General features: G+C 32.9%; 1 protein-coding gene across 1 annotated transcript in view; it reads right to left on the reverse strand.

Moving 5' to 3' along the window:
• The window catches only part of LOC113398184 (zwei Ig domain protein zig-8-like), a 379966-nt gene that overhangs the window by 242957 nt on the left and 113036 nt on the right, over positions 1–23973 (reverse strand). The window contains exon 3 of the mRNA XM_064215469.1: positions 17051–17217. Coding sequence (XP_064071539.1) covers positions 17051–17217 — 167 coding nt within the window. The remainder of the gene's footprint in view (positions 1–17050; positions 17218–23973) is intronic.

Consider the following 23973-nt stretch of genomic DNA (forward strand, 5'->3'; position numbering starts at 1 on the left):
GTTTTATTTTATGTAACGTAGTATTGTGTTTCCAATGGCCATGAAAATTGTGGGGTTAATGTTGTCGAAGCGTGCAGAGCAATACATTAGCATCTACCGGGGTACGATTGCACCGCAGTACCTTATTCCTTCTCGATCCGATCAATAAAATATAACCTCACATATTGCTCTTAAAATTAAAACAATGAAAAGGAATAAATAATTAGAATACTAAAATAAAATTTCATTACACAAAATTAAGATATGATGTATGAAACAACTTTAATGAACAAGCTGTTCCCCGTAATAGTATTAAAAATCTAAATAAAAATATACTTTATTCAAGTAGGCTTTTACAAGCACTTTTTAATCGTCATTTAACAAACTATATTAAGTGAGGCTACCTCCGGTTCGGAATGCAGATTCTACCGAGAAGAACCGGCAAGAAACTCAGTAGTTACTCTTTTTCAACATTTAAAAATACAAAGACATGTTAATTAAATACAATTATATATCTATGTATATAATACATCCTACTTGGAAGTTATTAGCTCTACGCTTTTTTAACGTCTATATAATCTTGTATTGAATAATATACCTTCTTTACCGATGTTAATACACATACATACAATACAATATTGACTTTACGCAGTCAGAAACTTTGCGTTATAAGCTTATCCTTACGTCTCGTGCACATACAATGATTATCACTGATTCTATCAAAGTGATCAATGCTACTGTGAATATACATAATATTATTGTAAATATATTGTGACGCAACAGTGAGTATTCCTACTTTGTTAAAAACGTATTAGCGTCTAGCTACCCGTCCCGGCTTCACACGGGTACTGTTGTTGTGGTGGAGTTTCTACACATCTTTTAGATTGAAGATCAAAGATAAAAAGGAAAAATCTGGTTATTTCCGGATCAGGAAATTGCTATTCACGACTTTTCTCAATTATAATATGCATGCGCTATTCATATAAACCTTTCCCTTGAATCGCTCTGTCTATTGATTAAAATAAAGTCCAATCTAAGCGTACGGACGGCGGGAAGCGCCTTTGTTTTATACTATGTGCTGATTTTTCTCGTACATCCCACAGTTTACGAGTATGAGGTATTTATTCCGCTGTCTACGCTCTTGTCTATTTCTATGCCAAATTTTATTACGATCAATTCAGGGTTGTCGGGAAGAGATAGCAAACGGACTGACACAGATCATCCTCATTATGTGAGCCAAGATTGCACTCTAAATAGAACAAATAAGGCCCCTTTGATGATTGCTAATGAAGTTATCTCCAATATGAGGTCAATTCAATCATATAAATGAAACAATTATTTTATTAACAGCTAAGAGTACATAGCTGTTTGCAGACTCTGCATTCCGAACATTTCTTGATAGAATCTACGCTTCTAACCTTCGTAGTTTTAAATATATTTAATTCTGTACCGAGATGATTCTTACGATCCTACTGGAATAAATTATATTTGCTTTTAATGCTCAATTAATATACTCTACAAATATTATATAAGCCATACAAAAACATGTAAAAAAATATATTAAAATGTGAGCGCATTAAAAACCTTTTAGGATTAAAGCGTTCACATAATTTGCTTTCACCGATATTAACAAGAAACGGAATTGGATCATCGAATTTTGCTATGATTTTTTTATAAAACATTATAAAAATTATGATGATCATGTCGTCCTGACCGATTACAACGGCCAATGTCAAGGGAGACCAGCCACGCGGAACGTATTGTAGTGCAAGTGTGTGTTCGAATTCGATTCGACGGCAAATCCGACCCGACCGGACAGAGTTCAGGCGCAGGCCCAGCAGCTGTTTGAGCTTTCCGACACTCTCAACTTCTAGACTCCGGGCTGTTACTTAGGATTTTTTGCAAGAAAAACTCAATATTTTCATCAGACTAACCTGGGATACATTTGAATTTCAAGACTGCTTAAGTTTTTTTTAAGTTTTATTTTAAAAGTTTATTCATGTAAAGCTACACAAGAAGAGAAGAAGATATTCGGCTTGTAGCTTGGTTTTGTTGGTGATTATGTTCTTCTGGTCGATTTCTGTCACGGCAGATCAGAAGGTCCACTTTTTGCTCGCTCATAGTATTTCATCGGGACATCAATTTGGTACGCAGCCCAGAAGGATATTCTAGTATTATCTGTACTTACAATATATTTCAAACATTTTATTACTTCAATTTCAACATTTTTGGTATTTGCAACGTATTCTTTCCTACAGTACAAGCAGCTTCCCGAATGCTAGCATACTATTCAGACATTGGAGGTAAGCAGATTTGGTTCGCGGTTAGCGTTCATGAGCGAGCGCCTCAAACAAATTGTGCCCTTTGATGTGGCGTCATTAAACTGCGACCCTGCGGGACTATTTCACTAATGAATATACACACACTAATTTAGAATAGTACAAAATAATCTACGAATCACATGTATTAGTTTGAACGTAATCACGGTTCGATACACGCAAATCATAAAGTAAATTTTCTGACTTCCTCTACGACTTGAAATATGAATTTGTACATTTAAACACAAAAACCAGGTTATTTGAAAGCATTTTGCATTAAGTAGTATAAAAAAAATTAAACAGCGTCAACGGAGATGTGAAAATGTATATCCTTGATGACTCATGCGTATACGACACATGAGTCATCAAGGATATTTGGTGATAAGGCTTTCTGCAAGACCGTCTGGGTAGGTACCGTAATCTACTGCCAGATAATACTAAGGATTGTTGTACTCCGGTTTAAAGGAAGGTAAGCCAGTTAGTGGCGCATTGCTAATATAAGGAATCGTTAAAATTTCTTACATCGCCTGTGAGAAATGTTACCCTTTAAAAAATGCAAGATCCCTCACGATGTTTCTCTGTGCAGTCAAACTTAATAGTAATAAACACGAATAATCACATAACAATCGAATGTTATAACAATTGGACGATCTCGTCGCACTCTCATTCCACAACATAAACCTTCGTTATTACTAAATACCAATTACCAGAAATTGAAGTTGCAGTAGTCTGTAACTACCAACAGAACTTAGCTGATCCATAAATATAAAACGTTTGTTAAAAAAAATAAAATAAATACGGCATATTATTCAACACAAGATTACATAGACAATAAAAAGTGTGGAGCTAATACTTATTGACTTTCAGGCAAGATATATCATATGAATTTAATTGTATTTAACTGATATAACTTCATATCTCAAAGAGTGAGTACTGAGTTTCTTGACGATACTTTTCGGTAGGCATACCGAACCTGTAGTAGCTTTACGTTTTGGATAGTTCTGTAAAATGACAATTTTTTTTTCTATTATATGGTAGGCGGACGAGCAAATGTGCCACCTGATGGTAAGTGGTTACCACCGCCCATAGACAATGGCGCTATAAGAAATATTAACCATTCCTTGCATCTCCAATGCGCCACCAACTGGCTCACTCACCTTTCAAATTGGAACACAACAATACTGAGTACTACTGTTGGCGGTAGAATATCTGATGAGACCTACTTATCAGATAATCTACCCAAGCGGGCTTGCACAAAGCCCTACCACCAAATAATTTTAAAAAATAATTAAGATTCTAAATTGCTTGTCAAAGCCTACTTGAATAAAGTATGGTTAGATTTTTGATTTAGAAGGAATTTTTGCAAAACGTAACCACCAGCCTCAGTGTAATTATGGGCACAAGAGACATTGCATTTCAGTTTCTATGATCTATGATTAGAAACGCATTAACGCTGGTAATTATAATTAATATTTTTTAGAATGCCGAGTCTATGCGCGGTGATTTAAAAATGGAAGACAGGTTGTCTTCCATTTTTAAATTTGAAATAATGTTTGAGTTGTTCATATTTCTTTTAAAGGCGAGGATGGTTTGCTTTCCATTTTTAGATTTATAAATCAAACAAAATCCAAGTTATCATGTGTTCGCATAAAAATGTACATTGAGTTAGATGGACCGATGAGAGCTTTTAGTTTCCTTAAAACAAGCAAAGTAAAGTTACATTACCATTCATTAATTAAGTAAAAGGATTTGAAACTTAATTAGCTCCACTCCGATGCGATCGCGTACAGACAGGAGTGTAAATATTTCTGTAAAGTCCGCAGATTTTCCACTACAAGGTATTTTCTTCAAGAGTAATTCATAAACACACAATCAGTTTTATAATCTCGGGCGAACTTCTACGTATTTATGCGATATTAGTTAAAATGTCGTGTATTATCCATTATAGTTCATCAACATATGTATATAACAGGTTGACCGGCCTGAAGTCGGATTAATGGTAATGTTCTATACAGTCATAATATACTCTACCAACAAACAGCAATACTTAGTACATATGTGGGCTAGTGTAACTACAGACACAAGGGACATCTTAGTTCATGATTAAAATTTCTTACGGCGTCGATATTTATGGGCTGTGGTGACCATTACATATCAGGTGACCCATTTGCTCGTCCGTCAAACCGTATTATACAAATAAAACCGTATTAAGTATGTACGTAAGGAGCAACGTAACGTAGGAAGTATTTACGTAATTAATAAATCAGTCATCTTCCATCGTTCATCAGTTATTGTAAATCGTAACCCGTAAGCGCGACTCAACGCCGTTTAAGATCCTAGCGCAGTTCTCTCGTACATAGAGCGGATACAGCGGTATCCGCATAATGTTAACAGATCACAGCGTCTTCGAAAGTACTTTAGGTATTTTTAAAATTATTAATTGTATTCACATATCAATGGACTAAATGTTTATTTAGGTTAAACGTTTATATAAACTTGGTACCGATCGGCGTCAACAAAGTTTTATTGACTGTTTCGTAAATTATTTTCTTACAAGACTCGTTCGCCTTCTATAGTTCCTCAAAAATAATATACCAGAAACCCTAAGAGACGTGCACAATAGTTGGATAAACAAAAACAAGCATTCATTTCATGACAAAAAGTTCTTGAAATTATATGTCACCGTCTAAACTAGTACACAAAAATTAATATTCAGAGATAATTCAATCACAAACAAAATGAACGAGCAAATCCAAATATGTTTAGGTGATACCGTAACAGTAAAATCAGTAAAATCAATCGACGATCCGCCCGTTATAATATTGACAGACATTGTCGCACATACGCAAAAGCTTAAACAAAAGGTACATTGGAGAGAGCTGTTCTCCAACCTCGCTCCGCCATCATTTAATTATCCATCCGATCATAAAGCGGTCCTCTACATTAACGAGTCCTGTTGTTTCCTGTCGGACACCTTATTTCAAGGGAATAGAGTTGAATTTATGTCATTATTTTACATTAAATTGTGCTTTGTACTTGCACTCCAACTTTCGATAAACATCTATTTAATAGTATATGTAATACGTAACGTTGTTGCTGTAACTTTAGCGAATAATAATAATGTGATGTTTCACGAGATGTGCTTAGCACTGTGTCGTTATTACATTATTTCATAACTCAGGTAACATAATTTCTAGAATGTAAACTATTGTCTTGAATGTAAATCTACCACCGGTTCGGAATGTACAACCGAGAAGAACCGGCGCAAAACTCAGTAATTATTCTGCGTCACAAATGAAATACTATGTGCAATTAAAGTAATGAATGTTTATAGTAATGAATGAAATAACAGTAACAATGTATGGCACAGATTAGATCTTTATTTTGTTCTGTCTCCTCTTCTGCAATCAACCATAAACGATTACTTCAATCAAAGGAATACTCAAAATTTATATCATCCTTATAGATGACGGGTTCCCAAACTTACTTCCAATTATGTTGCCACGTACTGGCCGATTTCAATAAACCTAAATCAATGTTCATCAAAATATATTTCACGCATTCCTTTTACTTACTCCCTTTTCGATCTGACATTCAAAATCAAAAACAGAATATAATTTATTCAAATAGGCTCTTACGGGCACGTGAGAGCCTATTTGAATAAATTATACTTTGAGGAATTGTATTTAATTTAAAGATACCACGGAATCGGAAACTTTTCCAAAATTTTAAATACAAAGTTATTTCAATCTAACACAATCAAATTTATACAATATATCCCATCTGAACGTCCACAAGTATTAGCTCCACGATTTTTATCATCTGTATGTTATCTAAAGATTTATTGACTTTGCCGAGTAGGAAACTCGGCGCTATGAGCTTATCCTTACTTCTCTTGTTTATACGATGACTATTGTCGCTGGTTTTTATCCAAATTATGTTATTGTGAGTGTACGTAACATGGTTGTAGATATGTATAAATATATATATTGTGAAGCAAATTTAAGTATTCCTACTTTGTTGAAAACATCTCGAAGTCTCGAACTCCAAGACAATAAACAGATCGGACAGCGCTATTTTGTAAAAAGACAACTTAGCTTTTATTAGTACAGAATAAATAATAATTAAAGTTTCATTTATATAAATAAACGGCTAGTACGTAACTGAGACTGCTGAATACAGTATCAGCAAGAATATTTATTAGCACGTCTAGGGTGGTTTGAACAACTCGTAAGCCGTGACGGCATCTCTACCGTCGCTCTCTACTCCCTTTTTTGTGTGACGCGTTTATAACTATATATTATTCGTTTCTATATACTATGTTCAATTGGTTTACATTTTTTTTCTACCTAATGTCAGGTACAGTCTACTAAGTGTAGTAACATTTTTAAATCCAGGCTAAACGCGCCATCTTTTAAAGCCACTTGCCAAAAGAGCGTAGTACATTTTTTTTATATGGATGTTTGTTTGTTGATCTTTTTTGCGTAATGGTTGCGCAATAAAATGATGTTTTTCTAAAACTTAGGCATTTTTGTATCGATTTTAGATTACAATTTATAAAACGGTTATTCAGGGACCCGTTACACAAAAAAATCAAAGCATGGTCAAGATCCTTGGTCACAAAGCTTGAAAGACTGTCACAGTGTGTCAATTTCTCGATTTTATTAAAAAGCCAATATTTTTAAATCATTTATAAATATTTTTTTTTTATTATTTTTCCACCATCAATTAGCCTGTCGCCCATTGACGGCTTGACGTTGATTTCTGAGACATTCTGTATATTATTATAATAACAAGAAGAATACTTTTACTTTATACACTCTAGCGGAACTCGGTATGTTTTTATTTATTTATTGGTTTAAATAAAACCAATATATTTAATTATATCGTTTCATTGAACATCAATTTCGATGCGTTATGGTTTCACATAAGCCGGGCGTCCCGTGACGCTCACAATTTTTAAGTTACCATGGAAACAGATAAAGTAAAATATGAATATGATATTAATTAAACACAAAAATGGTGCCTGTTCTATACGCGCGTGAGAAACTTAAAATTAGCGTGATTAAAATAGTTTCTAATTGCATGCACATAATTAGTTATGATTCAATATAAGAATTATTATTATATTATAAATGGTTTCTTTTTTCACTACCATTGCTACACACACACACACACACTCACAAATTTAAACATTTACAACTTGACCTTTAATTGGCGGTGTAGCGAGTAACTTCATCGTGCAGCTTGCGAGTCTTCCTGTGCGCGTGTATCATGAAAATTCTCTCTCAAATTATTTTATAACGCGCCAAAATAAATATAACTTCAAAAATATATTTTAAGCTCTGACGTAAGTCGACCTTTTTCATTATCTATATGGGAGCATTCACATATTTTCGGTACCGACTTCTATTCTCCTCGTAACCTCGTACGCGAAACGACGTGGTACTATTCACTTTAATTATTTCTAGCAACTTTGTCAAACAATTATAATATATGATGAAAAATAAAGAAGAACATTTCGATGAACAATTCTGGCATATTGTAAGATTTTTATTTGGACTAATATTTAAAAAAAAGTTGATTGAAAACAAAAATGGGGAATTGTGAAATATCTCATGAAAAACTAAATGATTCACGTTAGTATTTTTAAGTATTGTGGATGCCTTTGTACAAGAGAGGTAACATAATGAGTGTTTTTAATAATTATAAGTGCTGTGTAGGGTGTCATTTTTCTGATTACACACTCTTCCTTATGATGTTCCTTTGATAAGTTTAATCAAATTGATAGTGTCCGGCGGAAGGTCGTGTTCTGGCCGAATTCGAAGTTGAAAGTTTAATATTCCTAAGTAAAGTTTAAAATATTCACAACACACGATTATTTAACAATTAAAAAATTTAAATTGTGTTTCGTAATTGCTTACCAAACACAATTTACGATTTAAGTTCATTACGTTACATTGATTAGATAAAATAATTTAATACGCACATGAACTATGGCGGCTGACGGCCCAAATCTGTGGGACTCTAGTAACCAGCGCTATGCCTCTTCTATTTTTGCCGAAGTTTAAGGTTAAGGCTGTTAGAAGGTGGCCGAAGCCGAAACCAAAACCGAAGATACGGTCGAAAATTTATTACAAATGGCAGAATAACTTCAGGCAGATCTATTGCTTCTACTTACAAACGACATATTAATTAATGGTTTAGGAATGAAATTATTTTTTATTGTGTCTTACGAATTAATAAAAACAGAATATATTTTAATTGATTTACGTATAAAATATTTTCTAATTTGAACCTTAATCATCGAAAGCTCTATCTAGTTTTGTTTCTCAACTATTCTCTGTAAATGCTCCTAAATAACTAAATATACTTAAATCAGCTCATTAATATTCTACAAAATTAAATGGCTTAAGTTTTATTTTAGATTGTTAATACCAAAGAAGTTTTAAAACGGATCTTTTCCATGACGTTATTCTTATTAATTTTAGACCAAAAGCGAGTCTTAACACGATGGGGTGGTATAGGTATCAGAATTGCATACGTTAGTACTTGGCGGTAGGACTTTATGCAACCTCCTCTAGGTAGTTTTAGCTCATTACCTATTCAACCGCCTAACAGAAGTACTTAGTACTGTTGCATGTACCTGAAATCACAAGGGCCTTAATAACACAGTTCCCAAGGCTGGTGGCGCATTATCGAAGCATGAAAAATATTCCTTACAGTGTCCATGTCTGCGGGTGGTGACAACTTACCTTCAGGTGCACTTCTAATCTGAAGTCCAAGTATTTTAACTACAAATGGACAACACATATATGTTTAGGAATTGGAAACGAATATTTGCGCCGTATGGTCGCTTCAGAATATTGATCCGTGTATTTTGGTCCATACATATATAATTCATAACTTACTTTATAAAAATACACGCCACAAGGTATTTTAATGGAAAGCACTACAATTAATGTGAACTGCAAACTTTTCATAAATTTAAACATGAGCAGGAATTAAAAATGTCGATTTAGACAAGGTCTCCGATCATCATATCGGTGGAAAGACGGCTGGAACTTCTCAAAAGATGAGAAGCCATAAAAAAAATAAGAAAAGACTAGACAGGAAGGCACTCAGTGTTTATTTTAGAATAATTATTTAGTACAAATTTCTAGAAATGAAGAGGATGTGAAGCCCCTAAAAATAATTTATAATTGTAGCAAACGAATAATAATACTCTGTTATGTTCCGTTATGGGCTATAAACCGTATATATTTCGCTAGGTACATTAGCCGTAGCCGTGGGAGGATGTATGAATATTCATAGCGGATTACCATAAACAAATACCGCGTAAGAACCGGATTATTATGCGAGTTTTCGTGACAGCGTCGCTTCCCGCACCATGAAGCGTCTCCACGTATCTTAAAGATAAAGCATACTACACATAATCTTTATTTATCATGAGCTGAGCTCGCGTCTTCGTTGCCGCGGGTCACGGGCATTGTTCTTCTTTGGCTGCGATGAAAGTAAAATTTCAATGTCAAGTTTCAATGCAACGTTTGTAACGATAGATTCAATTCAATACTCACGTGCGTTAAACTTGTTTTATATTCTTAAATAAAAATAACTCTAAGTTATGATTCTTCATAATACCGTAATAAGTTTTTATAAAGGAGAAAATATAGGAAAGTAGGTCTTGATATCTGCGTCGACTTCCCACGTCCGCTTCGGTATAATAGGTATAACTAAATAAAATAGGACTTCAATCGAAAATATAGTTGTATACAGGCTGCATAAATCATACTCTTCCCTACCATAGCTGTTTTTTTAATGGATTATTTTAATCCTTTGTAATATCTGCATATAAAATATCAGGTAGTGTAACTGTGTGATAGACAGTCTGGGTCGCCTTCAATTTGTTAACCGCTTTGGTTTGCTACCTAACTTATAAGCTTGCAGATATTAAGGTCCCAGGTTAGAACGCCGGGTCGGCTAGGAGTTATTGGACTTTTTTCTCAAGAAATTTTCATTAGCAGTCCGAAGTTTGTAAGTTGGCACTGTGTTTGAACGCCATCGGTCTGGCTCCTAAACTTTTTTCATTCTGTTAGTTTGTCGTCTCAACAGATTTTGAGAGTGAGGAAATAGAGGTTCAAATATGCGCGTAAATACAGCCCGTGTTTATGCGTATATTTGAACACTTGACAAGATCAACAAAAAAATGAGCACCACTTTTATTAAAAGTGTATACTGAGGCTTATTTATAAGAGATATAACGTTGTTATCTGTGAATGATTTCGATACGGAAAGTTTCGTTTATTTGCTAGCACTTGTCGAAATACTGCCACACCAACAATTTTCTCCAACTTTATCAATCTAAAACGTGAACAGTGATGCGTCTTATTACACAACACAAGACTATCAAATGAAAAAAAGCTATTTTATATATTTAATTTTTGTTCTTAGTTTTTATTTTGTTTCAAACGGAAAACTGACAGGTAGTAGCAGAAGGTACACAATCAAATAACATAATAACATACAGCCTAATTAAATTTTTCACACATATAATTTACCTAATAATAACGTACAACAAATAATAAGTAAATAAAAACTATATAGAGACGGCTTTACATTTTGTCCTGTACAGTGATGATTTAAAAGTGCTCAAAGGTAAAGTAAAGTATATTTTTATTTTGAATGCTGCATTAGATGCCCCACCATAATATGGTAAAAGCTATTTCTAACAAAATTGAAAAAACTTTATTATAATATGAGCGCAGTGAAAACCTTTTAGGATTAAAACGTTCACATAATGAACAAGACACAAAATTGGATCATCGAATATTGCCAAGCTTTTATTTATACAACTCTATAAAAATACATAAAACTCAATGCTCGATCAACTCAACCCATAAAACTTGAAATCAAATAAAAATCTCCCAAGTCGCCTTATCTATATCTATATCTATAATAATATTAAAAATGCGAAATAAATCTCTGTCTATCTGTTTGTGCCTTTTCTCGATCAAAACACTGAACCGAAATTAATAAATTATAATTAGTTTACTTATATAGTCATAGATACACTGACACCGTGTGAAATCTTAACCATTTCTTACATCGCCGATGCACCACCATTTTTAGGATCACAATTTTCAGCTACGGCAATCATTCGCAGTGTATTCGCAGTATCACTCTTGAATCTTGGATATTTAGGAACCTCACTACTTAAAAACAAAGTACATAATCAAATACTACAAGTCTTATAATCAATAATTAGGTAACGTTGACGCCAAGGAAAAAAGCGGAATTTAACTCTTTAACGTGATAAAGAGCAAAACGGTTGATATTTCTAATAAAAATGCTTTCAATCATAATTGTGTTATAAATGAAATATTTAACAGAAAAAATATGAATTTACCTAGTACGATTCCATTTCAAAGTGACAGCATTTAAAAACAGTAATTTAATAACTTATATACGAGTAAAATATCACGATATTTTTGTTTAAACAAAACATAAAATGTATTTTGATTAAACGATAAACACAGATTGAAACAATTCGTCACGTTCATTTGAGAATTGAATTTATTTAATTAATAATGTTTTTGATTTTCAACGAAATTTTATACACTCGTGGTGACAATTTAGGCAGCCGTACTTTTCAGTTTTAAAAATAACCGTCAGTTCGTTGAGAAGGGCGTTATCACTGGAGATTTGCGAGCATGTTTCCAGTGAGGCAATTAGTGAACATGCTCGTAGCGATTTTACCCACAATACGTTTTTTGCCGAATCATTTTACGCAAACATCTTTGAAGTGATAAATTCGACAGCTATGTTGCTGACGACTAAAAACACCGCACTAATCATTGCGAGCTCGTTGCGCACACGTCGATAGCCCATTGTATCTGCGTGGATTACTGGCTAAAAACAAGTTTGTAAAACTCTCATGCTCTGACTCTCCAACGCTATCAAAGATTAAATTAATTACTAGAACTTATGCGTTAAGAAAATCGTCATTAGCGCATCGTCGCCCATTCTTTACCGTTCCACGTAAGCACAAATATGCAAACAAATACATATATTTAAATAAAAACTCCATTTTGTGATTGCTTTTAAGGTGCCATTAGAGTACACTGTTCGACATTAATTATACGTCTGATTCATGATTTACAGTTTGAACTTGTTGCCACGTTAAAGTTTAACTTTTTAAAATCTTTTATTTTGTTGATCATTAGTGTCTAAATAAATAAACGACGACATCCTACAATGAATCATTAGGCATTAGAGTGAGACCACTGCCCTGAATATATAACCGAATCATGTCAACTAGACGACCAGAGAAGACCCGAGATGATCACGTAACCTGAAGATTGGTTTGGCTTGAGTCGTAAACGGGAAAAGACACGTGTACAGCAACAATCGAATGATTGATGACCCATATTTGAAAGAAATCTCTTAAAAAGCTAAGAATGTCTCCTATAATTAGTTCTCATTTGATATTTTTTTGGATCTCATTTATTTCTGGTACGTATAACAAAGTTTTGAATAAATTACATGCGTATAAATTTCCCTCGTTGTATCGGATTTAGGCTTTCATTAATAAGTCAAACCATGCTTTGGCAACATTCCTAATTAAGAGGATTAATAATACTTTCGTATAATTTATATATTAAATTGCCTTTTGTTATTAAACTCGGCGTTGCTTTCTCGTTAATTATAACACGTGACGACTGCATTATAGTTCCAAAATTATTTACGTCTTTGATATTTAATGCAATTGTCGCAACAGATGACGTTAAGCTTTATTTGTGGAGCACTAACCTAAAATACAATTATTTATTTTCAGTAGAAACTCATCCCGACTACATTGAAAAAAAAGTAATTAATCCTTTAAAATTATATCTCATTTTCATTTTCAAAAAAAGCTTGAAGGACAAGGCTTGAAGTATACAAGTAGGCCAGGAGTTTTGGTGCACTTTATCACTAAAACGAATTAAGTCAGAACTGTTACCGTTACCGTTATAACTTCTCAAGTTCAGGTTTGATAAGCTCAATGTTTAATTACAGGTGTAGGTAATGATGGTAAGTGGTACATGTTAAGCTTTAATTATACTCCCTTAGAGAATAGTTTTTGAAACGTTTACATAATGCTCGCTTCGGTTTCAACGTAAGTATGTGGTTTTGGCATTCGCAGAAGCACTCCCTAGTGTCATCTATATGAAGTTATTTAATATTTATGTTAGTGGATTATTACTTCTAGATTCAGTGTCTGAATAAAATTTATATTTATAAGTTGCAAATTTAAAGATAAAAGAGAAAATCAAATAGTCATATAATTCCAGCTGTGTATATTGTTATTTCAATAATTTAAGAAAAAACTTTTTTATAATAATACAACATACAAATAACTTATGTCCTGCCACTTATAATAATCAAATTGACACCCCGTCAATTTCCTACAAGTGCACAAAGAGTTGGATCTCATTCCACCGTGCTCCTCCATTAACAGTCGTTTAACATATATGCGGTAAAATTTCAACCGATACAAAAAGATTTTCTCATGAATATGTCTCTCAAAGCCTTTGTAGTGCTTGTCCAGATTTTAAGCAACGATATTTCTGTTGAGTTTCACATTCTCATATTCGACTCATCGTCGTCTCTTCGTCTTCTATAGTATTTGACCATAGTTTTATATATTAACAAGTAAAATCACTTCAAATATAAACAGGTACTTACTTGTACTTGATAAAAACTAAAGTGTAAATGTAAATTGTCTCACCATTTTTATCAACCCTCCAGCCCCTCACTCATAGTATGAGTAGACAAGTACCTTCAATCTTCAAACTATAAACTAAAATGTCTACTAACAAGAGATCTCAAGACTGCACTAACGAAAATAACCTTTATTTCTTAGGCAGCAAAAACCATATTTATGAAACGATTTTAATTGTTTCCTCACAAAAGGTGCTATTAAGGAGAACTTTCATAATCGCGAGCGTCAAAATCACCCGCACTTCTGCAACACATTCATTAAAACACGCACCAGAACATGTGGCTTTTAAACGCATTTTGCAAAACTACTTCATAACAGGGAGGTTCAATGCAAGGAATTCTCGGCTTTAATTCAACGATATAAGGTCGAGTTCTGTCTGAAAATACAGCGTCTAATACAGAGTGCCTGCAATAGGATCATATTCAGTAACATTGGAATAAAATTTTCATCAAACTTAAAACATTAGTATGTTGTAGAATAAAAGTTTTTATGTGTGACTTTACTTTTTTGTCTGTTTCAAACATACTAAAATAGTACAACTATACTAAAATATGTATTTTTTTTTTATCAAAAAACAGCAAATAATTTTAGTAATTGAACGATATGAACGGCACATGAATTTATTATTTGAAATTACGTTTATAAATATTACATTCGGGATTCCACTAAATATTAAATTAATATAAACTCGCCAGAGCAAAGTAATAAAAAAACGCCTTAAAAGTAATATCAGCCAAATTTATAGTACTTGTCTTTGTTTTTCAATAGACAAGTTATTTTTTAAAATCGAAGTCATTTTTTAATTTTGAAAATATTTTTATTTTTATACAAAATTTATTATAATAAAATCAATATTTTTACGTTAAAGAATTGAATAATATATCATTTATAGTTGTTATTGCATAGAGTTCCGGCACTAATTATTTATCAATAATAATAGTTCATCGATTTGCACCTGCTTGTCCGCCACGGAACCAATACCCGAACCGACCTTTATACAACGCCCATTCCTTGTACTTTACGCCTTTAAACGTTGTTAATAATCCGAATCGAAAATCATATTTAAGTTGAAATAAAAATATTTTAAAGTAAAGAAATCCGAAAGAAGTCAATTAAGAGCCGCCTGTACATGGAGGCAGCCATAACTACTGAGCAATTATACTCACGGCGGAAATTCAGACCAGCATCTCTGTCTATTGTGTCTACTTTTTAATCACCCACTTGGTTACTTTTAACAGAGATAATGGTACCTCGGTGTACATACTGGCAAAGAGACCTATCTTATATTATAAATGAGCACATAAGACTGATACATTTCGATTATAAATATATCTCATTAAAATGTACCACAATATTAAAGTATTTTGTCGCCATTTAAAAAATATTATATTATAAGTATATCTATGATATTGTGTCATAAATAAACGCCTTAAAAAAATTAACCATCACTAGACTATCGGAATTAATTTACTAATAAATAAATACATTTGGAGACAAATAAATAAAAGCACATAGTTTCTAAATAATTATATAGTATACGTGCTAAGCATATAGAAGGGAGAGAGATGCGGCAGAGGGGGGGGTGTATGTATAAAAGAGCATCACGCCGCTTTCCGTCACGGCCTACGAGTTAGTTTTACCCCCAAGAAGCGTCAATACATGAACATTATTTTATTACTTGGCCAATTTGAACAAATAAAAATAATATTTTTTCTAGATTGTATTGCGACCAAAACCCAAAGGTGCTTAATATTAGCTCGTAAGGGATATGTTTTAAAATTCAGTCGTAAGATTTGATGCACAAAGAGTAACGGGTGAAATTAAAATGATATACGGTATATCTCGGGTTACTGGTCTTGTATTGTGTCAGCCTCTCACAACCTTACTTTTGAATCGAAATTTTGCAACATTATATTAAATGTAAATCTTCTCCTCAAAAGGGACTCGGCCCAGCAGTGGGAAATTAACAGGTGTTACTTTACTTTTTATTAAATGTTAAAAATTACAAGCAAAGTTCATCGGTTACTCTTTTGAACCAATTAAACAACATATTAGTTAACATCATGCCCTGAACTCAAACTACAAGATCTTAAATGACCCGACTAGTGCTTTAACGATATTTTGTTTGGATAAAGGTTTGAAAAAAAAAAAAATATATTTAATATTTAAATCGTCCGCAACATTGATAGTCATGACGTTTAAGGCAGTTTTCAATTAAAAAGTTAAATAATAAAATGCCACATTTACCCGCAAACACTTAAAAAAAAAATCGATTGAGATATCATAAGTAACATTATCAAAATATGGCTTACGGCTTCTGGTTGGTGGTTTATGGTGTATGTTTACAGAATATTAGGATCTGTTATAGTTACATAACAGCCTATATTTTTTTATTTCTCTCTTCCCCTGAATATACACATTTCAATAAATATTTCCACTAATAGAGTAATGGCCTCTCAATATCCAAGTGGCTATTATTTCACCCCTACGTCGCATTTGCCAAACTTTTGGCCAATTGTAACAGGCGCCTGCCAATTTTTCCACTGGTAAATGGGTCACCTATTTCTGAATATAGTAATGTCGACATTTTATGATAGTGTTCCCAATGCATGTGTTGTACAATGTCTGAAAACTTCAATTTATTTTGTATCCACAATGAAGTTCGGTAATTCGTTCTAAAGCCCCAACTCTCGACCTCGCTATCCAAGCTATGAGCTTTTAAATAAAGTTTTAACAGTGTCACGTTTTATTGCAGGTTGTGAAACGCATTGCACAATAGTAAAAAACACATATATTGAGAATCACTGTATCAATTTCTTCTATGCTATCTATATCTATATTTATGTCCAAAATGAAGTGTTATATTGAAAATATATTTTGAAATTGAAATAAATAAATTCCTGTACTGTTAACTGAAGTAATTGCACACGAATTGTCGGACTTGATATTAAATTATGTATATAAGAATAAGTTACATTTTTTTTTCACTTACCGTTCTGTTGCCAAGGTTTCTGACACGGCAGCTCAGGTACGCGGACTTGCCAACAAGAGCAGTGACGTTCCGTGGAGTAGCCGCGTCGAAGGACGGAGCAAGTCTTGCTCCGCCGCCAGCCGGCAACGCGTTTACCGATCCCGCGCCACCAGCTACGTCGCACGAACCTAAATAAAAATATACTTTAATAAAATAAATTATTAAAAATAATAGATTTTTTAATTAGTTACGCTTTATTCACTTTAATACAGTTAATATTAAATACTTAATGATTTAAGAAGACAATACATAACGTTAATGCTTCCTATTCAAAGAGACAGGCTAAATAAGAGGATTTTCAGCAGAGTGGGGCCGCGTCACAAGACAAAGAAGTGAATTAAGCGTCACAGGCGCTCCAAGACCTGGTCCACTCATTGTATGTTTGAATTGTTTAATTAAAACTGAAGAATGGATTACGTTTTCAGGAAATCTGACCGATCTTACACACACCACGAAAATTTGATTGACCAATACATTATAAATGTACGTACGTTTTATTGTGAAAATATTAAAATTAATTATAATATAATAAATAACTATTAACTAAATAATTATTAACTTGAACTGAAAATTAAGTTAACAGTGATAAGCTTATCAGTTCTTTGAAAGATCGATCTAAATAAAAATAAATTATGTGCACTAAGCAAATTAGTTAATGTCATTTAATATGAAAACTGGTAAAGTAAAAAATAAAAAACAACTCTGGAGTTCTTTCAGTGTTTTTAAGCAACACTTCTTTGAACATGAGAGAAACAACATTTCAAAATCAAATTTCATCGCAACGTACCATTGAGTGAAACAATTTCGACACAAACGTTTAACTTCTGTCACGTGTCAGGAAACTGTGAACGTTCCATTCCTTTTTTAAAAATAGCAACTAGCGTACTCTAGTTTATTTAAAATTTAACGTTTTAAAATTTTAATTTATATTTACATTAATGTACATTTTCTTAGCATCTGTTTGTAAAATCCAGACGCAAAATATTATAATTTGATCCAAGCTAATAATTTATAAGCATTGGTTTAGTAAATAAATGTGCGATACAGACCATTAATTAAACAATAAATTACTTAAACGAAGGAAACGCAGGCACCGTTGTCGTATGTCATATTTCCACAGGCGAGCCAGTAAGCTAATTACAAATCGATTAGTTTGTGGTTTACACGCGGAAATTGATCATTTGCGGAACTCGATGAACCTCGTACACATAGTTTGAAGGCGATGATCAATTCCATCGGAACATTACGCAGGCAAACTGCTTCTTATTCGCATGACTACAACAATGAATGCGTGAATAAAAAATGAAGCCATCATTTGGAAATACGCAGCTAACAATACAAAAACAACAACAGTGTAAACAACAACAGTATGTAGTTAATTATGCCAAATTTATGTTTATAATTCATCTCGTGCTCGATACTCGATGGTGGAAGATAACGTCATGACGAAACCTGCTTGTATCTCTTATAGAAGCAGCGTAGTGGAGTAATTTCAAAACCTTTACAAAAGAGAGAGGAGGCCTTTTCCCAACAATGGGACATTTACCGGCAGTTTCTTCATATAATACAATATATGTATAGCAGCGTGACATTGCGTACAGGATATCCGTGCAGCTTATGTTGTCAAACTAAAGCCTCAAACATTAGTTACTCGGATTTAAGTCTGATTGACCTTTAAAAGTGTGATAGGAATCTCGAAATCGAAATCTTTATGCAACCAATCCGCTCCAGGCTTTCTCCTCGCATGACATGAATACTTGGCAGAGACTGGACCCTGATGGAAGTGCTTGTCCTAGAAGGAGCCAAATTAAGATTTTTGTATGTTTTTCTCATTTTTGTTAATAATTACTCTCCGTGATATTCGTGCACAAATTTTCGGTAATAAAAATAGATGTTAAATTAAATCAGCGTTTTGTGGTAAAAACGCTTGGAACGACTGTTTTCTTTTCGACTAAGTTAATATGATAAATTAAATTTGTTAAATTTGCATATACACTTTATAAATCCGAACTAATATTAGGTTTTTCTGAATAAGTACTAAAATCGCTGTCTTTGAGCATCACTGATATCTATACGTATTTAGATATCTTCAAATAAGCATTAAATAAGTTTGTATATCAAAAGATAATATTTGAATACGTCAAAATCGAGTTTGTGACCAACGTTTCTGGATGGAATGTATCGTATTCAACTGTTAATACGTTGCTCTATATAAAGTTACATTTAAACTAAAAAAAATTATATATAAGATTTTAAATTAACATGGTTATTTTTATTACTACAAGGATTTTAAACGGGATATTTATCAGTTTTTTTATTTTTATTTGATGGAGCTTGATATTTCGACATTATCTATGAATGTCTTGTTCACGAGACTAAGAATATCGAGCTCCACCAAATAAATAATAAAAAACAAGGTAAATATTCCGTTTTAAATGCTTGTAGTAATAACATTTGGTAGTTATTTACTGTTACATTTGAAATCATTCAAAACTTACATTGGAAAAACAAGTGACATATATTTATAGTGTATATATGTATTATACAAATGTCGACAATATCGCAGACAAGAAGTGACCAACACTCATCAAAAAGGCTATAATTAACATTCGTTACACGATCATTGATGTATGTACTTTAATTAGTAAATAATACAAACTGCAATTTATTGCTGGTTCTTCTCGATCGAATATACAATGCACGGGACATTTATTTTCAATTAATTTTGTAAAATAACGATCCAAAACTACTTAATTAAGCTTATTACTTGTTTAAATCCAAGACAATAGTTTTATTAATTTAAATTAACTTTATAATCTATAAATTTCAGATTTACGACCGCCAACATCCTAGTTTATGTGAATCCGATTGATCTAACTGATTGGCAACTTTATGCGCTATCGGATCGCGCTGGGACGGTTTATTGCCAAAACTTCCCATATAAGCACTTTATGAAAAAGAATTTGATAGAAAATCACTCGATCGAACTAATATCGTATCATATACGTGATGGCTTTACGATTTCCGAAAATATTTTCTACGTCAATGTTTCCCTGTAAGAATATTGTATATTTGTCAGAGATTAAAAGAAATATTTGGCTATCACATCAGCAATTTATCGAACAAGATCAAAGTAAACACAAATTTAATAATATAAAAATATAATAATATTTTATGAAATACAAATAATTATTATAGCAGAAGAGTAAATACAATAAAGGTATAATACACAAAAAAGACCGTTCAAGACGAAAGAACTATTTCAATAATTCACTTAACAAGATTATTGTCACATACAATTACGCAAATGGCCCAAATACTAAACTTCGTGGTCTAATGGAATTAGCTATGAAATGGCCAAGGACTAAACGCAGGTGCCTGAATCACTTCACGCGCATAATTGCTGTGTTGAGTGACCATTATGTGGACGCCATTAGCACTCACACGAGTGGGTGTGGTTATACAAGTTACTAAGGATAGATGAAAAGATTTTTAATAGCCTTAGGTTTGAGATATTATTCTATGTCGTAAAAGTAAATTATTAGAAATAAATGAGTTCAATTTAATAGTATATTAATTTTCTACTAATGGAGGACTTCTGATAGGAATTCTGACGTCTTAAGGGGAAGGTTATGGAGCTTATCTCACAAGTTGGTGAATATACGTGTGATAGAATATCCTCCGTGGAGTTTTCCCCACAACTTTAACCTGAGCACGAGATTAAACATAAACAAAAATTTAGCACATGAAAACTCATTCGGGTTTGCTTGGAATTAATTCGACGACCTTCGCTATCCACGGGTTAGAAATAAATTTTGCTAAGAGAAAAAAAAATGGTAATGAGATTTGTAAACAAACAACAGTATACTGTAATTAGAGGCAACAAAAACTTTGGAGATGCAATTATTGTTTCATAGGAAAGGCTTCTTAAGAAATAAAAACTTGAACTATAAAATTTATCTTAAGATAAAACAATCTTCGAAGCATACTAAATTGAAAGCCTAAAACAGCAAAGTTTAATAAAATAAGTAGCTCAAATGTAAAATAATTATTTAACGTCTTCGTTAGCGCTTATGAAATTCTACTTAAATAATATAAATTATATTGAATTTAAACATTCCTTAGGGACAACGAGGTCATCCAAGTTCCTTTAAAACAAACATACACGTTTCAGATGGCTCTGCTTATTAATTAACAAATTCAAAGCCCGCACATCTAATAATAATTGTACCCCTGTTTCACCCTCGAGACCAGTTGTCTCAGTTCTGCTTGAATTTCCCTTCGCGTTTATTTACCCTACCTTTGTTTTGTTATTCATTACACATGTTTTGAACACACCCGGAGGCAAAATATAATTAGTTAATTCTAGAATTTATGGATCCTAATCAAATTCGTGTAATAACATTTGTTATGCAGTTCCTATTATTAAGACGAAAATATTCGGAGCCTTCTAATTATCCTTATCAATCCCGAACTCCCCAAAAAATGACACAGTGCCAACTTAATCAATTGCCCATCACTGACTCTGATGGATATCGTCTTAATTAGCTACTATTCAACACATTATAGTGCTACAAAAGATAAAATAGCCTTTATTATTTGTACAATAGAAGCTACTATTTCTGCAGATCGACGCGGTGTAAATGAAGACAAAGTACACGATGTGGGTCATGCGAAGGATAATGAAATCTATGTCATCGCATATAAGTATTTTAATGGCAGCAGAGATATCGTGGCTCGCTGGACAGATTGACGATGCGAACGAGGGAATGAGTGTGATGAAGCGACCGCGGGAACTGACGTCCTCAAGGTTGTACGGTCGTCGAAAAAACGATTAACCCAGTGTGGACGTTAACAATAAATCTGAGAAGAGACTGGGACGTAATTTGATTGGATGACCGAGACGTAAGACTGATTGAAAAAAGGAATCTTGATTCTAGAACATTCCTATTGCTAATGTAAAGCTTTAAAGATAAAGAAATCGGGGATTAAAACATTCTTAAAACCATTTTATTGGATGTTGCAGTCTATAGATCCTAGTTTTTACTTAACTACAAGTATATGACTTGCAAAAAAATTTAATTGAATTACAACAACATAAGATACATTAAAATCAAAACTGTAACGAATTTGCTATTTTTATATCAAATATTTTTAAGTTATATTTATAATTTATTGATGACTTCGGGGTTGGGCTTTACGCAAATTCGTTTGGGAAGGTACCACCCACTCGCAAATTCGTTCAATGCGTATGGAAAGGGCAATAGTGATCCATTTGTTCCTTCAACTATCTTTTTTATAGAAAAAAAAAAACAAACATTTCCTAAACATTTTTAAATAGTACAATAAACATGACTACTTATACCAATCTATTCATCCTAATGATACTGAGAAAATAAACCGATTTAACAATAATATTCATCAAACAAAAACGATAAACGTTTCATCTATAATACTTTACCGGCTAAGCCTATTTGACATTTCCCTTGAATATATTTTTTCATTTCTCAGTAAATTATCAATGTGTTTTCTAATAGCAAATCATAAAACTGTCAGTACGGACACTCTCGCGCCGGGCTTGCTTTGTATTTACGACGCTGCGTTTCGAATGAGCTGTCAACGCTGAAAAATATGCGAGATGATATGGGATCCCATCTATTCCCCGCGTCTTCGTATTATTTACACTTGATTTATACATTCCTTTCACGCGCCTTATTTTGTTACTTCAATTTTCTTATACAACCTTTCATATTGAAATATTTATGTGTTAAATGACTGACCTATGTAGATTTAATTGAACCTTTACAACTCGTCCAATTTACAAAACAGAAATAAATAACATTATTCAAGTGGGGTTTTATGTTTTTTTGTTATAGAATGAAAAGGAACGTGAAGCTACGAATACATGAAATTAAATATTTAAAGCAAAAATATACGCAACTATAATTCTGAATAATCTTAAATAAACTGTAAAACAATAGGGTTAATTACTTCTTACGACCTAAAAACCTTGTTTAACGGATGTTTATTAAAGACTGATTTATTTTTCTGTCATTAAATTTATCTCGTCACCCCTTAAACAATATATATTGGCAGTCATTTTATTCCAGAGTTCTAAAATATCAAGATTCAATCAGTCATGTTTCTAGTACAAAACTGAGTTATTCAATGCTCAAGACTGGTTACATTTTTATATTAATAATTTAAAACTTCACTTTGTTGTATGCAGTGACGTAATTCAAATATTTCAGGGCAACAAACGTCGGCTGTACATATAAGCATACAGGAATTTTTCATCGCATTGTTTTAGTCGCGTGGTCGCATAAACAAAGTCCATTTTAAAACGGAACTCCGCTTTTTTTAATCTAAGATTTTACTAAAAGTAAATGCACGGTCCTGTAAGTAAATTCCCAATTGTATGAATTTAGAGTTCAAGTTTTTTCTTATAGCCTACTTTAAAGTAAAACTACTTTAACATTGCTAAGTACATTGTCCTCCCGAGTTAAACAAGTAAGGAAAATATTAAAATGAAACATTAAATCTTGAATTAGAAGATATTATGACTAATTGATATTAATAGGTACATATAACCAAGATGGCTGATGACCGATATTACCACAGAAAAACACTTGCATCTTGAGAAGATCATGGATTCAAGCCCGGACAATCGCCACAGAATTATCATATCTTTAATCCGTGTTCATAATAATTCATTTCGTGCTCAGCTGTGAAAGCAAACATCGTGAGGAATATTGTGTGTTGTATGAAAATCGCCTCTAAAGTGGAATGGTGGAATAAGCTTCTAACCTTCTCCTTAAGTAGTGGAGGGGTACAGGCTGTTAATTTATTTAAGGTAAACATTACGAACAGGCTTAAAATAAAAG

The sequence above is a fragment of the Vanessa tameamea genome, chromosome 2, assembly GCF_037043105.1.
Source record: "Vanessa tameamea isolate UH-Manoa-2023 chromosome 2, ilVanTame1 primary haplotype, whole genome shotgun sequence".
In the NCBI taxonomy this organism is placed as follows: Eukaryota; Metazoa; Arthropoda; class Insecta; order Lepidoptera; family Nymphalidae; genus Vanessa; species Vanessa tameamea.